This window comes from Vigna angularis, chromosome 4 (genome assembly GCF_016808095.1).
Source record: "Vigna angularis cultivar LongXiaoDou No.4 chromosome 4, ASM1680809v1, whole genome shotgun sequence".
Lineage (NCBI taxonomy): Eukaryota > Viridiplantae > Streptophyta > Magnoliopsida > Fabales > Fabaceae > Vigna > Vigna angularis.
Window position 1 is genome coordinate 33,992,698 of NC_068973.1, and position 22,425 is coordinate 34,015,122.

The window sequence follows — 22,425 nt, forward strand, 5'->3', positions numbered from 1 at the left end:
ACATTGGGTCCAGCCTGACTTACAAAAATGTCGGCAACTCCTTTTGCAAACGAACCAAACTAGATCAAAAATAGAGGACCAAAAATAAGATGAGATCAAATCCATACGAAGCAATTCGTTACTACAACTAGTTTTTTCTGTGTGTGTGGAACATTTAAACTTTGACTTTATGTGGAATATTTGAACTATAATACTGTCTGGGCACAAGGCATAATATGACTCAGAGACTCACAATAGCAGAAAGTATGAATAAATTGTTTACAGTCTGAAAAAGGAAAACGGCGTACAAGACATTATTTTAAAGCAGATACTTAGTTTGGTTTGTTGTGTCTCAGAAAGGGTCTGCTTATTCAGCTCGTTATTGAGTTCATTTCTACAGTTGTTATTGATAACTTGATACAATGCTTTTCTCCAATTTCTCCTCATTCAAATTCTAAGTGACTTTTATTTTTCCTCTCATGAAGCTGTCCCATTTCAAAGGAAAAAAAGTTTCTAAGAGCACCCATGTTAAATCGTGGCATACTATAGGTTGCACTATCAAAATCATTCCTTAAGTAACGAATCTTTGATCCAGCACCAAAATCAAGCACATCATTTATTCCTTTTGTTGCTAAGACATTTGGAAATGAATCAGTGCTGTGGCCAATGACTTTGCTTGAGTCCATGATTTTCTTCTTCTGCTTTTCTGTGTCAAGCCCTTTTGAACTCCCCACCTGTTCCTCTTTTACTTTTCTCAATTCTCCAAATTCAAATTCAGAACCTAAACTTTTTGTCATCCTCATGAAAACCCTAGATGCTCCAGTCTCTTTGTTATATTTCTCACTTTTTGATTGTGTATCATTTTCACCTTCGTCATGACCTTCATCCTCTAATAAGCTCATATCTTCCATCTGTTTTCCCATCTCTTCACTATCTTCGTCTTCATTTTGCTCCTCCTTCTCTTTATCTTGTTCATCAATAAGGTCTTCTACTTCCTCAGATTCTTCCTCTTCAGTTCTTTCTCCATCATGTCCAACAATGCTATCATCCCTTTCAAGTTCGTTTTCTTCAGTATCCTCCAATTCGAACAGTTTATCATTTGACCGTGGTTGCAACCCTTTTCTTCCAAGCCTTTTAGTTTCAGAACCAACCTTCAGAGTCTCAAATGTTTTTGCAGAGGTTTCCTCGTACGGCATCTTTTCATGTGAGTGCTGTTTGAGTTGGTGAAGCAACCATATGCCAGCAACAATCAAAGTAAATATTTTAAAACCTTGTTTTACCTTGAAGCCTTTTGTCCTCTGGTTTCTATTGGATACTTGCTTCAACATGATTTACTTATGAAACATCAGGTGTTTGCAGAATCTGTACAAGGCAGCATTAGTGTGACCAAAATAGCATATCAGAAAAAAGTAAAAAATAAAAAAGTCAAGCAAGCATAAACCAAAGTCTTCAACAGAGTAAACAGAGAAGTCCTAACTGTAGAAAAACGTTTCAGCATAAAGAAATAATATTGTTATATTGATGCCTTGTAAAGCAACTGAAGGCAAATTGATTAGTAAGTTTCTATCTCAACATGACAGTGAATCAGTGACAGTCTTCTTTCACCATTTTTTTTTTCTGCATAATTAACTTTGTTAAGTCAAATCAGTACTCCACTACTCACCAACAATCAAAATCTACTAAATTTTGAAATTCCAAAACAAGTATTCTAAAATCCAAACTATATAATCTGGAGATGTTCTCCCATCATATCTTTTTTATAATGTTGAATCTCTCTTTCAATTCCTCTATCTATTTTGTTCCTTGCACTCTAGTAGTTGTCAGTCTGAATAGCTTTGTTTACTTGCAGAGTTTTGAAAATAGAAATCACATCCAAAAGTTCATACTTCCATTCTTTATCCTCACTCCAAGTAGTGGACTCTGATATATACAAATAATGAACAAATTCACTACATACGAAAGTTTTTCAATTCAACCAACATTTAAGCTGATAAACCCGTATTAAAAAAGTGAGATAGGTCAGTATACACAGTTCAAGTCCAAACTTTATGGTCAAGTAGTAATGTATAATATTCATTAAAAAAAAGAGACAGAATGAGGCAAGAGAGAGTTAATACACATGCCTAAAGGAAAAGTGAATGCCACAAGAGATGATTTTGAAGTTGAGTGCAACTTGGAAGTAATTAAAGCTGGTAGAAACTAGGATTAGTAACAAGTAAATAGAGGAAAGAGGATGAAGGGTATGTTATACCAGTGTGAGAGAGCAAGACAGTGCGAAAAATGAAGCATATCCATATCTCTGCAATCTCTCTGACTGTGTTTGATGAAAGTTCACAATGAGAGAGAAAAAGAAGACGACGAACCCTCGTGAATAACATATGGTGGTCACGGGCTAGACTAGCCATGCGTGACGCACGTGCATGTTTTCCTGTGTGGCGGAAAAGGGCATGCACAGTGACATCCTTTGTCGAAGGTAAGAAGAAGAGTATTTATTATAGGAATTGGAGGTTGGTAAAATGATTTTTCATTTTTAATGTCAGGGTATACTCTATTATTAGTCTTTTTCTTGCATTTTAATTGAACTTAGTTTCTCCATTTGACTCTTTTTTTTATAGTAAAGCCAGTGTTAGTATTGTAGTGTTGTGGGTTCGATTATAGATGGTCTTATAAAATATTGAAAACTATATTTTTCAGAAAATATTATTTTAATCATGAAATGTAATATTACTTTCTTAACTTATTATTATATTTAAATTATGTTATTACTGTCATTTTATTAAAAATAATGTCATTTTATTAAAAAGCAGTGAGTTTTTTTGTTTTTTAATTTCCAGGAGATATAACTGTAGTTTTATTCACTAAAAGCATAATAAACATAAATGTCTATTTTTAAAAAAGACATGTGGGATTCGTTTTTAATATGATAAATGTCTATATTGCCTAAATGCACATAACAGCAATGATCTCTTTTTTATGTCTGAAATAAATAGCAATTACAATAAATATTTAAAAGTTAAACATAGTTAATTAGCTATAAATAATTTTTCTATCGTCAGTTTTTTTATTTTACTCATTTATTTTTTAGTCATATATCTATAATAATTGTGATAGTCAATAATTATCTATAAATTTTTTTATATAAGTCTTTACTAAGTAATATTTTTTTAGTAATTATTAAATGATAAAATAGTATAATGGTAACACAAATTAATTAATAAAATTATACTTCCTTACTTTTATATTGAAGATGACAAGTTATAATAAACTATGGATTTGATAACTTTTGTAACAACATTTACATAAGATTAAATAACTTTATAAAATTATTAAGTTTAATTTATTAGATTTGTATTAATAAAATGTACTTTATATTCAAATCTTATTTCAATTTATTATAAATAAAGACAATTTTTATTTATTATGTGAAATTTAATATATATTTTTTGTTAACAATAACTTAAATAATAATATATAAATTATTATTTAAGAATATGTATTTGAAATTTATTTTTACAAAAACTTTTTATATATTTTAATTTTATTTTTGCAATTTTATTTTTTTTATCAATAACAATTTTAATTTCATTTATATGTAATTTTAATTACTTAAATTTAAATTTATATAAAATTTTTGTACAAAGAAAAATTAATAACCATCTATTTTTATTAATTAAAATATTTTTTAATTTGTCACACCTATTACATCATTTACAAATTCTCATAACCTTATCTTCAAATTTCTTCATCTTCAAATTTCTTCATTCATCCTTTCAAATTCTTTAATACAAACAACACCACAATTTCCTTTTCATTAAATTCATTCACTCACTGTTGCTCAAATATACTTTTTAATCAAAACACTACCTAATAATGTTAAGAATACTATTACTTGCTTTTCTTTAAAAAAAAATAAATTTTTTAGTTCAATTTAGTTATAATAATTCATGACCAAAGGATATATTTTGTTTCTAAAAAATATAGTTTATAATAATTATTTCTATGCTTAAAAAAACATCAATGATAAAATTGGGATTTCTATTTATTAATATTTCTATGTACAATCATTTATAATATTTTGTACAATTTTTTATACGGATTTTTTTTTTACATATTTATCAGTTTTTCTTTTTCTTTATTTCTCGTTTCAACTTTTTTTCATATTAAACAAAACAAACAATCAAATACAAACATACATCTTCATAAAAAAAACAAAAACAAAAATTCTCTAAAATAATTAAGAAATAAAAAAAGAGTATCTCTTAAAACATTTATTGCGTGCATTAAGTTTTCAACCTACCATGTTGCATCATGTTGGGCGACATCTATTGGACATATATGGATATCATTAAGAGTATAGTTACATGTAAAGTGTCTTGTATATATACAAATGTAGAACCTAAATCAAAGTTTTCAATAATAAAAGTTTAAAACAATCAACCAGATTTACATATTCCGCAATAAAGTTATTTGTAAAAACATAAGTGAATTATTTAAAACAATTACTAATATATGTATAATCTATTTCAGAAAACTGAGTCCGAGGTTTAAAAAAATTAAAAGGAAAATTTTTCCGTGTTAAATCCAAATTACATAAATAAGTACTGGGTTACAATTTTTTTTTCTTTCAAATTTTGATCTGTGATAGGTTTTTCTCAATTTTAATTTTAAACTTTTTAATAATCTAATACTTACTTTGTCACATGTTAATTAAATTATCTATTAATAATATATTAGATTTAAGATCAAATTATATTAAAATAAAATAAAAATGTATGTATAATTATAGATTAAACAAAAAATTAAATTTATCAAATACTAGGACTGAAAAAATAAACGACGTAATTCTGAATTAAAAAAACAGAGGGTTAAAATTTTAATTTAACATTTACATTATCACATTTTTAGAACATAACTATATATAATGTTTTCCTTTTTATTTTAACAAAACATTATTATCCATATAAACATATTCAAATCCTTAGTTTTTTATATGTACTTTTTATTTCTTAATTCTCACAAATAAAAGAAAATAAAAAGAAAGAGGAAAAAACAAAACATTGAATTGACACGGAGATATCTTAAAAAGAGTAAATGAGTTAAGAAATTTATTTATAAAAGTCATTTTTTTTCTGACACTACTCTTCATGAGGGCATGTGAGTACACCAGTACAACAACTAATTGGGTTCATTTATCTCTTTTCTTTAAATCTTATATTTTTATTTCTTCCCAAGCAAATCAAAATAATAATTCCTTATACATACACTTCTGCTATGCCAGTTACCTAACAAACAACATGAGTGGACAAATTACACTTTTTTTTTAATTTTTATTTAACATTTTTATTTTTGTTGTGATTTTAGCTTTAGATTTTGAAAACCTGTAATTTTTTTATCTTTATGTTTCAATTAATAAAATTATTTATTAATGAAACTGCAAAACAAATATATGTTAGGCTTAAGGTTCAACTAAACTTAAAAATAAAGAAAGTTTGTGTTGTTTAGAAAGTTGAAAAGTTAAAGAAAAAGTAACGGACACACTTCCACATAATTTGTGTTAGGATTTAACAGAGTTATGTCATGTATTCGTTTGTTTAACCCATGGTTTTAGCATACTCCTAAGTAGTGACAGTAATGTCCACTCAAGATAATGTATTAGAAATTATGATACAATGAGATTTTTTTGTATGAAGTTTGAATTGAGGAGCTAGTGATGAGAGATGAATAAAAGACGGTGAATGGTCATAGAAGGTACAGTGCAAGCAGCGAATAATACTCTCATTAAATACCACGCTTCAGTGTCTGCAACAAAAGAGATAACCAAACTCATGAATCAATGCAACTCACTCACAAAAATTCACCCACTGTTTATCATACATCAATGTTGTGTTCCCATAAACAACATCACAGCAACTTCTTCAATTCAATGGACCAAAATTGCCACTTTCATTACTAACTTTTCTCCCCATTCAACACTCAATTAATGCACCATACACACACAACCCTGCACTGCACAAGGTGTCACAATTTCATTTCATCACTGAAATATTTGTGTCAGCTAAACTAAAACTGAAAGGGAAAAAAAATACTACTACTACTATGCTAATAAGTGAGATCCCTAGGTTGACAGATTTATGGATGTGTGTTATGTATTGATTAATGCTTTTATCAGTTCGAGGTGGGTGGTATTAGCTCACCCTCTCTGAATTCTGATGCTGAAAATATCTTAATCTTGTAGCATACGAAAACAAGACCCTCTGACACACTGCTTCTCTTCCCCTTTCATCTTCTTATCTAGTTATTGCAATGGATCTACCAACCCACCATGCATTTTTTCTTATTATCTCATTTTTATATTCCATAGCAGCATAAAAGGAAAGTATATACTTGCAGGGAGAAGATATACCTAGAGGTTTATACCAAATGCTGGTAATGTCTGAGTAGAAAAAGTAAACCCTTACTTACAAAAGCTTTTCATTGTAAGCAGAAATAAAAACAAGTAGATGTGATAAAAAAAACAGAAAAAAAGAGTGGTTTAAGCAAAAGGAAGTCACAAATATTGACTATAATTGCCAAATATCTACAAGGTGCGGAAACATGAAGAGGAATTGGTATGTAAATAATTGAAATCATACACATTTTGAATTGTTGATTCCCAAGCAAATATGTATGTAAGTTCCCCCTTTAGATCATGGATTGAAAAGGTAATCCCCACACTTGCATTTCCAACTCATTGGTTTGTAATTTGAAAGGTCATCACCTCTTGATGAGTAAGAAACAACCGTGGTTGCTTTTGCTGGTGAAAAATGACTTCTATGAGGTTGAATTTGAGGTGCAACAGGGACTTGAACTGCTTCACAGTGCTCACAAGTACTGCATCTTCTTTCACACTTGGGAGGCCTAGAACCTATCTGAGATTTTTCCACCATCATCGGTTCCGGCTTTTTCATGTCCTTCTGCAAATATTGAAGTACTCAATACCAGTGCCTCAAGTTAATAAATACCAACAGATTGGAACATATAAAGTAGAAGAATTCAATGATGATTTTGTACCTGAGCAGGCTCTATAAGACTGGAAGAAACTGGTCTTGCTGCATGCATATATATACAGTAAGCAAAGTTAATCGGATAAAAAGAGAAAGAAGAAGAAAGAATATAGAAGCGGGACAACCTTTGGCCGTGAATAGAATAGCAAAGAGAATGAGGCATAGGAGGGTTTGTCTATAGTTGTGGCAGGAGACACAGACTTGAGTTAACCCCATCTTCTCATCAGGGGAAAGAGACTGCAGAAGAAAGGATTCAGTAAATTGTTTTGAGTGTAACTAAATACTACTAACAGCTTGATAGAGGAAAAATGATGGTGGAAAAGAACAGTGTGACATAGAGAGAGAGTGTGAGAGAAAGGAGGGATATGTGGCAGAAGAGAAGGCAGTGCAGCTGAAATTCTGAAAAAGGTGTCCCAAACGTGGGTCAGAAATTGAATGTCACCCCTATTATACAAAACCGATCACTCACTCTCACCTCTTTTATTACCCTTATTATTTCCCCATCAATTCATAAACACTCACTGCAAAAGGTGTATTATAGATCTTGGACTCTGTGAGAAGGAAAGGGTGTAAGCAAAGGAAGGACCTCACCACTCCAACACACACGGTGCCTCGTTAACTGAGCCTCAAAAATCCAACCTCTGTCATATGGTGACAAATTCTCGAACTGAGGGCACCATTCACACTTCGATTAATGGCCATGCCATTCTCACACAACAAACTTTCAATACCAAAATACAAAGACACAAACATAAACAAAAAAACACACAACCAACTTCATTCACAACCTCGGAATAGGTGTGTCAACAGTTCATGCTTTGGTCTTTCTTTACTTCTGAAGTTGGAAAAAAATGAAACATGTTCAGCCTTGTTTTGTCCTTGAACATTTATTTTCTTCTGCTGTGAGGCCAACTTGTGGCCATTCTATTTGCCAGATGATTCATTTTAACTTAACCACCAAAGTCTATAAACACTCACCTTTACATTACTTTAGCTTATCTCTTCTTCTCATTTTGTGTTATTCTCTATTCATTTTTAATACTTGTTCTAAGGTATATTGCAAAAATAGCATTGATCTTGCGTGTTTATACATATACAGGATTTACTACGTTTGTTCCTTGAAAGAGTACGCGAAACATTAATGCATCTCCTTCCATTATTCCTCTCATCATTATAAATTACTGTTACGCAAAGCTGATGGAGTGGTGGGCCAGTTGGGCTTATTCATGACTGCTGAATTCATCAGTTGCGTACTTTTCTAATAAAGATAATAACTTCATTCAAATACAATTTAAGAAAATTGATTTTGAAATAATTTTCGCAGAAACTGTAATTACACTACAGCAAGCAATATTTTGAGAGTACTGTATTTGAAAGAGTATAACTTTTTAACTTTATTTTGGGTGTTCTTATTCCAAATGACTCCATATACATTGCAGTCAAAGTAGAATGAATGGGCACAAGAACAATGTAGGATGCAATTATAAGCCCCGTTCTGTTCTTTATCAATGTATTTTTCACATTCTTGTGTTCTCTAAACCTTCTTGGTCTGTATTCTTTTCAACTTCAATGGCAAAAAAGTGATGAAGCCCTCTCCATCTTACAAAAAATGGCATTCCCTTGGCTGTTAGAATCTGGAAATATGGGAAACTATATCTGAAAACTGTCAACCATATGTTGAATCACGTCTGCTCCATCGGAATTGATGCAGTAAGTATTCACCTGATATAGAACAGATTTCAACCATACAGAGTGCATTGTCAATACTTAAAACAAGGTGTAATATAGCAGAATATCATTATCACTATGATTTTCAGAACATAAAATGTGAAACATTGAAGACCCCATAATGGTCTTGCCTGGTGTTAAGATTAGAAAAGGATTATAGTTCCTACATTATCATTATCTGTTTCAAGAAGCAGAAACTTGCCTGAATGGTGCTATGTGCCAGATATTTCTGCCTACTGCCACTGAAGCTGACATCAATTCTGTCCCAGCTCATTGCTGTCAAGATTCTGATCATTTCCTCTGCAAGGGTTGTTAATTTGTACACAATATAAAGCATCATATCTTTATGTTCAATCCGATTTGGCAGAAGCATGTAACTAAATTTCAGAAGCAACATTCAGGATTTGTTCTCAAGGTTCTTAACCATACCAGGAAATTCTACGAGGAGTGTTAGAAAGTTAGAAAATTGCTTCAGGACTGCACCTTTTAATTCTGTTTTATTTTTTATTATTTTCCTAGTTTTAAGGAATCAGTTTAGGTTTGTTATTTTGATTCATGCATTTTATTTAATGGCTTAATTCTAAGAACACATTGTTAGTGGATAGTTATTTTTAAATTTTATAAATTGTAATGTTTCCTGATTCAATAAAATAAGTTTTTATTGTTCTCCTTCCATATATTCTCCTTTAATATATTTTATCGTTACTTTTTGTTCATTTTTGTTCTCTGTTAAAGAAACTTTGCTTTCTTATAAACACCAACAAGAGGATACAAGTACTTGTACAAAAACTATTATGTAATGGCAAATAATTATGCATTCACGTGTCTATGGTCTCTACGAAATTCATATTCAAGTTTTAGATTGTCATATTTAGATTAGTGATGACAGCCATGATCTTGAACTACTCACAAATTTAATAAAAATTACATCTCAGAGTGCCACAGTTATAATAAGTAGTGCTTTTTTAGCTCATGCAAACACACTTTTTTTCTTTGAAATTACCTACTTTATACTAACCTCATCGTGGTGTATATCATATGAAGATTTGATTCGCTTGTTAAAAATGTTTCTCACATCTAACTGCCCCTTCAGAAGGGAAGACAATTAGTGACTCCACCAAATACCATACTATAAGACGAATTATTAGCTTTAAACAAAGTCAATATGTCTTCTTAAACTAATCTTCAAATGACAGCAACTTTGATTTTATTTTTTCATTTTCGCTTTCATGGGTCATGACAAAACTCCAAGCACCAGCCAACTCCGACCACAACAGATAAGAAATTGCCATGTTTATCATAGTAGTTATACATGCCAAAAATATTTAGACATCAGCAAATTTTACAAATACAGAATAAACCTCATCAGTTGAAAAACTTGAAAGCGAAATACCTTCTGAATCAAGTTTACAGGATTCACTACTCAGTTTGGATTCAGCAGGAACTTCCTCAGCGACACAACTAGATTTTGCTGTCTCTACATTTACAATATGAGGGTACTTTTCATGTCTTGAAAGATGCCGGCGCTGAACAAAACAACACGTCAGACAAAGACGCAATTTAGATAAATTATATTAAACCAATATATTATATTGCAGAATCTTGATGATTACCTTAGGGAGTTCCTTTCTACGTCTGATAGATGATGTACTCCATCCAACTAGCTCTATTTAAAGAGTCAAGTTGTTCGTGTAAATAATTTGTGGAGTTAAACATTAATTCACGTCAATTTAATAGTACTTGTGGTTATTTTGATTTCTGAATCAGACAAAATTATATTGAGTGATTGGCATCAAAATCAAGAACTAAATTGACAGATTAAGACTTCAAATTCATCTGGGCTTATGACTAAAAGGCAAGGATACGGTCATAACGAACATTTGCATAGGCAACGCGGCGTTTGAAGGAGCGTAAAGCAGACCTATAGAGAAAGAGGTGTTGAATGTTATTTGTTATTGGCTCAGAGAAAAAAAATCAAACAAACAGAACCATAAATTCTTACAAGAATTTAATGTCTTCGGAGTCACGAACCATCTGGAGAAGAAGAGGGGGTTTCCCATTGCCACTATCTGTTAAAAATAGATGTTTTCCCGTTTTACCAAAAACCCCAGCAACACGAGACACTGCTTTCTCCAGAGAGTAAAATCCACAGAACATAGGAACCTGAAGCATACATAATTCCAAAAACTATGTCATTGTCTTCACATAAAGTCATTATCAACTCATACTAAGCCACTTCTGTGTATAACACAGTCTTCTATTTATTGTTTTTACTCCCTTAGTTTTATAAATAGTTATAGAATTTACTTTACAGAAAAACATTTCTCATCACAGGCAATAAAGCATTCAAATTGCAAATTTTGCTCCATAAAGTCATAGGCTAAAGCTACCAAAGAATGACCTGTTTATGACCTCTAGAACCAAAGTGTGGCGTTGCAGATGTAATGAAATTAATGGGCTCGAGTCCTGCAATTTTTCCTTCATATTTTCTATCATGACATTCTTGATCTGAAACATGGCTTTCACAATGTCCATTCCCCACAGAAAGTTCAACAGATATGTCTCTCCCATAAAGCCGGGCTATTGCATATCTTGCCACCAAGCCTCCTAAAGAGTGACCTACAAATGAAATTTTCTGAACACTTGGGTGACGTTTTATAACTGATATAACCTGAGAAAACAGAAGAAAACAAATATCTTTTATCTTTCTGGGTTTGTTGCCAGAGAGTTGAAGTCAATTGAACGCCTTAAGGGCTAAACTAATTAACTGCGTGTGGAATAAACGATTACAAAGATCAAACAACTGAATGTCAAAGCCATAACACACCTCCTCGGCTAGTCTATCTCCCATTACATCAATCCCATCAAAGGTCAACATCGAAGAATTGCGTTCACTGCCTGCATTGCACAATGATTATACATTTCCATTAAATGGTGAAAACCAATTTTGCTCTGAAAGAGTGCAATAGAGTATAGAAATTTAGAATGAAGATAACTCACACTGCTTCACTTTTTTTAGCCTTTTAAAAAAAACAGGGGATGAAGGTTGCTTCTAGTTTGCAGGCAATAACATCAGTAACCCATGATAAACTTCTCCTATGTGTTTACTTCACAATATAGTAAGATTTAAATAAAATCAACCGCACAACACTTTCTCTGATTAGTTAAAATTGTAACTTTTACAACATGGTTCTTTTTTATCAAAATCCTGATAAAAAGAGATTTTTTTTTATCAGATTTGCACAGACTCAATGCTACCACACATCAGAAAGATGATTTTGCTTAAACAGACAAAGGAAACAAACAGAATTGTGTTTCTGCGAACTTACAATGTACAACAGCATCTTCTGGAAACCTTTTAAGAAGCTGTTTTGCGGCAAATTTCCAATTCTGAGCGCTGCATCAAATAGATCACACACACAACCTAGACAGATAAATGCTCTGGTACATTCATGAGGCAAATCATAAATAGTGTAGACAAGGTTCAAACTTAAAAGTAACAGTAATTAGGCAAACCTGCCAACGAGACCATTAACCATTATGATCAAGTGGGTTGGGATGGGACGCTGACCAGACTCATCAACAACCTCAATATCAAAACCTCCTCCTGAAACATCATGTTCTATTCTGAAACAGCCAAAGCTGGGAAAAAAAGAACTCTTTTTGCTCTTCTTCTTCTTCTTGATCCCTCCACCGACACCCTCTTGCTTTATTTCTTCAAGCTGGGGTGCTGCTTCTAAATCCATGGAAATCACGGTGATCGGAATGAAAAGGCCAAAAGACAAAAACTTTGAAAAGGTGAGTATATTGGGTTGATTTGTAAGCGTGGAAAGGGGAGGTAGTAGAGTCCCTTCCTATGTACTCGAAAGGAATACAGTACTTGAATGGGAAAGGGAACTCCAACGCGAAGCTGCTTCAACGACTTTCAGCTTCAGCTTCTTGACTCTGACCCTCTCATTCTTATACCATGCTTTCACTATTTAATTTTCTATGTACTACTATGCGTCTTCAACCAACCACATTTCACATTTTTCTTTCAATTATTTCCTTTGATTCATCTGAAACTTGTCCACCTTATTCTTAAAGGCTAACTAAGATTTGGTCAATCATCCAACAGTTATGCACTAATCGAGATCATATAAACTTCAGACATGGGTCGTTTAAGGTTTTGTTGATTAGTAGTTATTATCCCTAAAAAGTCTAAGCAGTTAGAAATTTCTTCCCTTTTTCCATCTTTTTTCTAGAAAGCTATGATTAGCGTACTCCATCTAGAAAATGGTAGCAAGACAAGCATTTATGTTCATTTGATATATATTATAAAAGTAAAATAATTATAAATGTATAAATTTTTGTATTTTTTAAAGAAAAAAGTAAAAGAAAATAATATTAAATGTGTAAAACCCATGAAAAAATTTATAATAGTAAATTTTAGCATTTTATTAGTAATAATAATTTTAATGGATAGAAAAATATAAATTTTGGATATAAAATTATAGTAATTTTATAAGGAGAAGTTAAAATTTTTGATAACTTATTTAGTAAATTTTTAAAAAAATCGAATAGTAAAAATTGAATAGTAAATAGTAAAAAGTGAATAGTAAAAGTGAATAGTAAATAGTAAAAATAAATTTTCAGCATTTGGATTCCTTAGCATGGAAGTAAGTAGTAGGTAGAAATTAGGATCAGATTTGGTCAGAAAATGATTGAAATATTATTTTTAAATAATATTAAAATAATAAATAATATTAAAATATTAATGAATAGTAAATTTTTTTTTACTATAAATAGCCGTAGGAGGGAAGGGTATTTTGCACCAAGAAAAGAGGAATCAAGTGAGAGCTTGAGAAATAGAGAAGAAAGAGTTAGGGAGAAATTTTTAGTTGCAAGAAGAGTAGAGGTTCTGAAGGGTTTCGGGGGAAACAAATTCGGAGCAGGAGATTAAGTCTGGAATAGAGGTAGGGGAGCTAACTTTTCTAAGCTTTTATATTATGATTTAGTACTGTTTTATTACTATTCATGTCTTGAAATTATGTATGAATATTGTTAATGCTTACTGTATGTTTATCTATATTGATATTCGGTATAAATATTATATGTTGTTGTTTTGAATCTGTTAATAAGAAATTTGTTAAAAACTAGTTGAGGAACACTTTGGCTAAGGAAAGACTTGGTACTTAAGTTGTCCATTGTGACGCACCTCTCTTTCCTGGAAGTCTACTCGACAGGTTTTTAACTTAAATCTTGTGTACAGATTATGTACTGTTAAATTATCATGTAATATATCTTGTTGGAATATATTCAGTTTGTATGATTCCTGAAATGATTGAAGTTTATTTGATTTGAATTTATGCATCTACACATGTATGAGTATTACGGGGAAATGTCGTAAGGGTATAATATGAGTCGAGGAATGTGAGTATGGTATGAGTCTCGCGGAGAGATTCTGTAATGTCAGGGTATGTGTATGAGGATTAGGGGTAGATTTCGTAATGGTATAATATGAGTTGAGGAATATGAGTATGACATGAGTCTCGTGGAGAGATTCAGTAATATTATAGTATTTGTGTATATGTTGATGTTGAGGGTCCCGTAGTTGGAGGTTATCCTGATACTCTAATAATCATCTAGTCTCAAGTAGAGAGGGATGAATTATGTGGTGAGAGGAGCAGGAGGTCCTGGTCTATGTGCCGGTTTTGGACATAGTGAGGGGACTAACCTTGTGAATGGTATGAAGTATTTTGGAAGTGTATTTGTAAGAAGAAGTAGAAGTCATTCCAAGTGCATAACCTCCCGTGACCGCTCATCAACGTATCATCCGGATGAGTGTCTATTGGGTATTGTGGTGTCTATTGGGTATTGTGAGACGAGTGTCTAATAGGGATTGTGGTATGAGGGTGTCGAACATAATTATTATATGATGTTTATATCAAGGTAATTATACATGTTTTAAATGATTTGTTGCATGTTAGCTCACCCTACTTGTTTGTGTTTGTTTTGTGTTTGGGTATGTGCGATGATCGTATAATTCGTTATACGGGAGCAGATGAAGGAATGTCGTCTGATCCAATGCCAATGAAGGGAGAGACAGAAGAATAAGTTAGAAGAATTCGAATTATATTTATGAGATTATAGTTGAAATCTGAGTTTAAAACATGTGTAGACATATATAAATTATGAATTATCTGGCGTGAGATATTGGGATGTTACATTAATGGTATCAGAGCAGTTCGTCCTTAGGATGACCTTTGTGTCATGGGTCTGTCGTGTCTTCTCTATGAAGAATTGAGTCTAAATGGTATACTTACCATTTTCTCTAAGTCTAGATAGTAGAGTATTGTGTCTAACTACTCATGACTTTTACGAGAGATGATTTTCCTTTCTTAATTCTCAAGGTTTATGAAAGATATTAGAATTAGTTAAAGCCTTCATAGGGAGATATAATACTAGAATTTGAGTTTCAAAGGATAAGTGAAGATGTTGGTGTTTAGAAGTTATGTTTTAAGATGTTTGCAGGACAAAATCAGGAGATTAGATATCTTACGTTTCACAAAAAGAAGTTAAGTTCAAAGGCTAGATTAAGAGAAGCTTTGGATAAGCATGAATGTAGCAAGGTTTGAGAAATCAGTTTGGTTTAGTATATCAGTAATGTTAGAAGTCAGAAGAGAGGGAAGTGTTGGTGAGAAACGGAGTGGCATTGTGTGAGATTGGTAACATGGATCGATGTATCAGTAATGGTTGGAATCTGAAGAAAGAAAATGGTGGAAGATTTGAAGATAAAGTTTAAAATAAAAAAGGATAGGAATACTAAAGTAGATTAAGGATAAATCAAATATTAGACGAAGAAGAGTAGAAGAGAAGTGGTATAAGGCATAAAGAGGATTGAGAGAAAGTTTAGTAGGAGGAGAAATTTGTAAGTTAAGAGAACACGAGGTCTTTAGAGAAGAATGAAGTATTGAATGAATTCTAAGCTAAATGGATGATCAAAAAGAGATGGTTAGATTTTTCCAGTAAATGTATTAGAGATAAAATTTGAGAGTATGTGATTTTGGTATGATGAGTGGTAGAGAAAATCCAGGTACGAAAATTTTGGCTTTCAGCTTATGCAATGTTTTGGTATTTTTATGAGAGGATTAAAGAGTCATGACTTATGGTTGAAAATCTTATTAATTTTGGAATATTAAAGTTAGTAGAGGTAGTGTAAGTTGAATTAATATTATGAACATGGCAAGATAAGGAAGAAGAAGAGTTTGGAAATAGATAAAAAGGAGAGTTGCAATACTAATGTGATTAGGGAATTTGGAATAATTAAGAAGTTGTAGGTTGTGATTGGAGCAATTTTCATCAGGTATAGTTATATGGTAGTATTCAAACCTCAATGGTGATGTAAAGGATGGGTAAAGATTTATATGTCGCACCTTGATCTCTGACCAATGATGTGTGTGAGTGAACTTATTTATATTTACTTTTAGTTCGCATAAGATAAAAATTTAAGATTTGGTTAACACTAAATATCCTGGGGATATGGTTTTGATATCGGGAAGCATGTTATAATTAAGGTTGTGTTGTGGTTGATTGCATTAATAAGCTCTTTAAGTGGTGGCAATTGCCCTGATAATCTCTAGAAGAGTGGTAGGAAGTAACATGGTGGTTAAATGGTTTGGAGAGTATACTTGCCTGAAAAAGCTCTTGAATAGAGTGGTGGGAAGGGATACTTGGCACAATGGTTTTGTGCTATGACATGTTTTGATTACCCATAAATTCTTTATATCTGTAGGAGTTATTTCAAGTATTAGAGGATTAATTAGTTTAACCATTAAACTATATTTTAATGTCATAGGATGGATTTAACTTATGTGGCATAAGTGGTTTATTTAAATGAGTAGGTGCAGTGCTGATATGGAAGCTAGTTAGTTTTAAATTCGGCCTTATTAAGATTAAAATAAGTGGTTTCAGAATTTATAACATTGTTGATTGAGTGATCTGCTGAGTCTTATCAAAGATACGCAGTTGTTAGGTACTGGGTTAGAGGCAACGTTAAGTTTGTAGATTCATGTTAGGTTAGGATGTGGGAAGGTATTTTGAGGACAAGGTTTATATTCCTAAGATTTAGAGTTTATAAGTTAATTCTTGGAGAATGTTTTAACTTAGGCTAGTAATGTTTGCTAGGAAAACAATTAGATGAAGGTTGAGGTAATTTGGAGTATAATCTTGAAAGAAGTTTGATTATTCTAGTTTTGTCAAGTATTTCAGAAGTGTTTATCAGGTAAAAATATATATATATATATATATATATATATATATATATATATATATATATATATATATATATATATATATATATATATATATATATATATATATATATATATATAGTGGTTCAACATTTAGTGTGGGTTAAATAAAGGATGAGGATCAGTATTTTAGGGATATCTGATCAATGCAAGTGAAGGATAGATATTGTAGTTTAGGGTATGATCGAAAGGATGGTTTGGTCATGTTCCAATATGTTTTTAGAAGTATATGGTCTTCAAGAATTGTGAGTTGATTGTTGAACATTAAGTGTGGTTAAGGGTGAAGGCAGTATTACCGAGAGTCAGATAAGTTCATCAAGGACGAGTGAAGGAAATGATGCATGATCTTAAGTGTGGAAGGGTTTCTATGGATGTTATAAAGCATACTCAATATAGGTATAATTTTGGACAAGTTCTTGTTAAATGGGTATAGAAAAGAAAAACATAAAAGATGAATTGTTTAGTAATAGTGTTTTGGACTCCGTGTAATCATCAGAGTAATTATAAATTTTACGGAGAATAGAAGTAGAGGGTAAGGTGGAACAATCTAGTATAATTTTGGTAAACATAAGTGGCTTTTAGAGGTGTACGATTTCTAGGAGTAGAAATTGTGTTGAGAAAATATAATGGAAGGTTGTTACGGAAAAAGAATGATTCTTAGAGTTTTACAGGGTCATGAAAGTCTTAAATAGGGATCTATAAGGAGAATCACTTTCTGGTTATAGTAGGAATGAAAAGTTTTCTGGAATTTTGTGATTAATAGTTTATGAGTAATGAGTTCTTTTAAAACATTAATGGATTATTTTGAGACTAGTGGGGTATGTGTAATGGTGGTTTTGACGAGGCTAGAAGTGACAAGTAAGAGTGTTCTGAAGGTTTATGATTTTAATTTTTCGTGAGTACATTTCAATTTGAGATGCTAGAAATTTTATGCACAAAATGAGTAGAGTAAATGAGTTTACAAGGAAACTAGAAGATAAGGTGAAATAATCATAACTTTATTTTTTTATATCGAATTTTCGAGGACGAAAATTTTTGTTGTTGGGGAGAATGTAAAACCCATGAAAAAATTTATAATAGTAAATTTTAGCATTTTATTAGTAATAATAATTTTAATGGATAGAAAAATATAAATTTTGGATATAAAATTATAGTAATTTTATAAGGAGAAGTTAAAATTTTTGATAACTTATTTAGTAAATTTTTAAAAAAATCGAATAGTAAAAATTGAATAGTGAATAGTAAAAAGTGAATAGTAAAAGTGAATAGTAAATAGTAAAAATAAATTTTCAGCATTTGGATTCCTTAGCATGGAAGTAAGTAGTAGGTAGAAATTAGGATCAGATTTGGTGAGAAAATGATTGAAATATTATTTTTAAATAATATTAAAATAATAAATAATATTAAAATATTAATGAATAGTAAATTTTTTTTTACAATAAATAGCCGTAGGAGGGAAGGGTATTTTGCACCAAGAAAAGAGGAATCAAGTGAGAGCTTGAGAAATAGAGAAGAAAGAGTTAGGGAGAAATTTTTAGTTGCAAGAAGAGTAGAGGTTCTGAAGGGTTTCGGGGAAAACAAATTCGGAGCAGGAGATTAAGTCTGGAATAGAGGTAGGGGAGCTAACTTTTCTAAGCTTTTATATTATGATTTAGTACTGTTTTATTACTATTCATGTCTTGAAATTATGTATGAATATTGTTAATGCTTACTGTATGTTTATCTATATTGATATTCGGTATAAATATTATATGCTGTTGTTTTGAATCTGTTAATAAGAAATTTGTTAAAAACTAGTTGATGAACACTTTGGCTAAGGAAAGACTTGGTACTTAAGTTGTCCATTGTGACGCACCTCTCTTTCCTGGAAGTCTACTCGATAGGTTTTTAACTTAAATCTTGTGTACAGATTATGTACTGTTAAATTATCATGTAATATATCTTGTTGGAATATATTCAGTTTGTATGATTCCTGAAATGATTGAAGTTTATTTGATTTGAATTTATGCATCTACACATGTATGAGTATTACGGGGAAATGTCGTAAGGGTATAATATGAGTCGAGGAATGTGAGTATGGTATGAGTCTCGCGGAGAGATTCTGTAATGTCAGGGTATGTGTATGAGGATTAGGGGTAGATTTCGTAATGGTATAATATGAGTTGAGGAATATGAGTATGGCATGAGTCTCGTGGAGAGATTCAGTAATATTATAGTATTTGTGTATATGTTGATGTTGAGGGTCCCGTAGTTGGAGGTTATCCTGATACTCTAATAATCATCTAGTCTCAAGTAGAGAGGGATGAATTATGTGGTGAGAGGAGCAGGAGGTCCTGGTCTATGTGCCGGTTTTGGACATAGTGAGGGGACTAACCTTGTGAATGGTATGAAGTATTTTGGAAGTGTATTTGTAAGAAGAAGTAGAAGTCATTCCAAGTGCATAACCTCCCGTGACCGCTCATCAACGTATCATCCGGATGAGTGTCTATTGGGTATTGTGGTGTCTATTGGGTATTGTGAGACGAGTGTCTAATAGGGATTGTGGTATGAGGGTGTCGAACATAATTATTATATGATGTTTATATCAAGGTAATTATACATGTTTTAAATGATTTGTTGCATGTTAGCTCACCCTACTTGTTTGTGTTTGTTTTGTGTTTGGGTATGTGCGATGATCGTATAATTCGTTATACGGGAGCAGATGAAGGAATGTCGTCTGATCCAATGCCAATGAAGGGAGAGACAGAAGAATAAGTTAGAAGAATTTGAATTATATTTATGAGATTATAGTTGAAATCTGAGTTTAAAACATGTGTAGACATATATAAATTATGAATTATCTGGCGTGAGATATTGGGATGTTACAAAATGAATGTAAAATTTTTTGTGTGAAATAATTATTTTTCTTATTCAAATAATAAGAAGAAAAATTGAAGATAAAATTTCATAAAACATTTTACCAGCAAAATTATTTTCTGCAGAGTCTACAATGGTAAATTAGGGGGAAATCATTTTATTTTTATATTTTAAAGATTATTTAATTTAAAATAGACTTACCATAAAACGGGATCGGATAAAATAAAATTACAGTTTTTTTTAAAAATGGGTTATATGAGTATAATATAAAACTTGTAAATAACCGTTATGTCAAATCGACTCCATTCATTTAATAACTTAAAGATGATTGTATATTATTATGGTTATGTATTTAATGTCTTATTATGTTTGAGATTCGGTCAAACTAATTTAAGGATTATTGGCTAGGTTGATAATTAGGAATTAATGAATGTAATTAAAGAGAAAACAAATGTATGAGAGAAAGTAGAGCAACTTGAGTACAAAAAGTTGAAGAGACTTGATAAAGTTGATGCTGAGTGCAAGGACTAATACAGTGCATAAATGGTACAGATGACATAAAAATTTAGTTATAAACTATACGAGGATCTTATTTTGTTTCTATAAGTTTCTTATTTAGGTATACTTTTAATTCTATTTAAATTACTGAGGTTTTTATTTTGACTTTTCTTAAAAAAAGGTTTTATCTTTGTAACATTTGAAATAATTATTTTAAACTATTATAAAATATATGAGGTTTGTTTCAGTCCTATAAAACATTTTTCGTTGATTTTTTTTAACATTTAAAATCACTTAAAAACATTAATTTTTTAATTTCGAATAAACTATAAAATTAAGAATTACTTTTACAAAATTAAAAGAGAAAAACATAGTGTTAGGCTATAAAAATAGCTAAGAGAAAAGTGATATCTTAAGTGAAGGTTAAATATTTTATTATTAAAATATCGAGCTTATAAATATAATAATTAGTTATTCAAGCTTTACTTTAGAAACAATCATGTTATTTGTCCTCAATTTTTAAGAAAATTTTAAACTATTATTATTTTTAATTTGGTTTCTGTTTTGAAAATTTTTATGTAATTTGTACTAACAATGTTAAATGGGTTAACAAATGTTAAATGGATGTTACGTATTAGTCTGTGGGGTGTTACTTCCTCCACCACCCCAAGTGCTCCTGCATTTCTCCACTATATTCATTTATTATAAAAATACTTACTTGTAATATATTGTAAAATTTTATTTACATTTTTTCTTAAATAAGTTTGATTCAATCTTATTTTCACTGTTCAATATATTTTTTTTCTTCAAATTACTTAATAAATGATAAATTTTGTTCTAAATTTCTAGAAAAATGTTTATATATATGTGTTTTTCTTTTACATTTAATATCTATAATTTTTAACATTATATTATGTTTTAACTTACCGACATGTTTGACTCAAATAACTTGAATAAAATATTTAATTTATTAGATAAATAATATAAAAATATTATTAAATACTTAAAATATAAAAGAAAAGTTATTTGTTAAAGATTTGAAATTTATTTAGTTCTTTCGTCATTATAAAGTTAGTATATAATAATAATAATAATATATTATTTACTATTAATATTATTATGTTTATTGTTTTGTATTTGCATCTAACTTTTAAGTTTATAAAATGGAAGTGGTAGAAGCACTAATATTGAAGTTTCATCTTAATTTTATATTTTGCAATATATCACAAGTTTAGGGTAGTGGGGAGGTTTAGGGTATTTTTGGAATAAAAAAAATAGTGAGGAGGTGTAGAGTATTTTTGGAAAAAAAAAAATAGTGGAGAGGTGCAGGAGCACTTAGGGTGGTAGAGGGAGCAACACCCTAGTTTGTGTTACAAAAAAAAATAATCACAAAAAATTAACAAAAATAAGGATAACAAAAATAACAAATAATCATAATAATTTCTATTAATTATATATCTAACTTTAACCTCGTATTTGAATTGTATTTTCAAATTTTCCTTTTTGACTTATTTGTCATTTTATATAATTGTCCTTCTTCTTTATCAATAACAATATATTAATTTTCAATAAAGGAAAAAAAATACAAATATAGTTATTCCTGTGCAATACAAAATTTAAAAATAAATAATGTTTGATTGATTAATAATATAAAAGTCCTAATTTTAAGAGTATGTTAAGATTAAATTTTTTTTTACCATTATAAAAAAAATTATAGCATATTCTCACACTCAGTTACTTCCTCAACAAGATTTTTCTTTTTCTCTTGCATTTTCTCTGTCACATGTTTTCTTGCATTTTCTCTGTCACATGTTTTCTTGAGAAAACTGTATGTTTTGCTCCTCAGCCACCTCCTCTACTTCTTGGCTGCGTTTCATCTATCAATGTAGACCATTGAATTCACTCTTAGAAATAATGTATTCGGTTCTAGGTTTAGTGGCAGCTTCTTCTTAAGAAGTTAAGAAAAAAACAAAAAAGAATAGGAAGGAGATGAGGAGGAAGAAAACTAAATCATGACATTTATTGAGGAA

General features: G+C 30.7%; 3 protein-coding genes across 6 annotated transcripts; all 3 read right to left on the reverse strand.

Annotated features, from left to right (window-relative positions):
- Positions 1–234: 234 nt before the first annotated feature.
- LOC108330979 (uncharacterized) lies at positions 235–2,425 on the reverse strand. Of its 2 annotated transcripts, none has more exons than XM_017565582.2 (2): positions 2,231–2,425; positions 235–1,341 (listed from the first exon to the last, which is right to left on the reverse strand). In XM_017565582.2, exon 2 carries the CDS (start codon positions 1,305–1,307, stop codon positions 423–425), a length of 885 nt encoding a protein of 294 aa, XP_017421071.1. In that variant the 5' UTR covers positions 1,308–1,341; positions 2,231–2,425; the 3' UTR covers positions 235–422. The 2 variants fall into 2 exon arrangements, with proteins under 2 accessions (XP_017421071.1, XP_017421072.1); XM_017565583.2 differs by having other exon boundaries at positions 2,103–2,237.
- Positions 2,426–6,429: 4,004 nt separating this feature from the next.
- LOC128196096 (EPIDERMAL PATTERNING FACTOR-like protein 2) lies at positions 6,430–8,303 on the reverse strand. The gene is made up of 3 exons (XM_052875785.1): positions 7,148–8,303; positions 7,030–7,067; positions 6,430–6,932 (listed from the first exon to the last, which is right to left on the reverse strand). The coding sequence occupies exons 1-3, from the start codon at positions 7,236–7,238 to the stop codon at positions 6,666–6,668; spliced, it is 396 nt and encodes a 131-aa protein (XP_052731745.1). The 5' UTR covers positions 7,239–8,303; the 3' UTR covers positions 6,430–6,665.
- Positions 8,304–8,375: 72 nt separating this feature from the next.
- LOC108329913 (putative lipase ROG1) lies at positions 8,376–12,869 on the reverse strand. 3 transcript variants are annotated; one of them, XM_017564294.2, is made up of 10 exons: positions 12,267–12,864; positions 12,080–12,147; positions 11,578–11,648; positions 11,152–11,421; positions 10,753–10,913; positions 10,616–10,671; positions 10,364–10,416; positions 10,144–10,276; positions 8,953–9,050; positions 8,376–8,744 (listed from the first exon to the last, which is right to left on the reverse strand). In XM_017564294.2, the coding sequence occupies exons 1-10, from the start codon at positions 12,494–12,496 to the stop codon at positions 8,673–8,675; spliced, it is 1,212 nt and encodes a 403-aa protein (XP_017419783.1). In that variant the 5' UTR covers positions 12,497–12,864; the 3' UTR covers positions 8,376–8,672. The 3 variants fall into 3 exon arrangements, with proteins under 3 accessions (XP_017419783.1, XP_052731744.1, XP_017419784.1); XM_052875784.1 differs by lacking the exons at positions 8,376–8,744; positions 8,953–9,050 and adding an exon at positions 9,058–9,831 and having other exon boundaries at positions 12,267–12,869; XM_017564295.2 differs by lacking the exons at positions 8,376–8,744; positions 8,953–9,050 and adding an exon at positions 9,058–9,837 and having other exon boundaries at positions 12,267–12,869.
- Between the last annotated feature and the right edge of the window lie 9,556 nt (positions 12,870–22,425).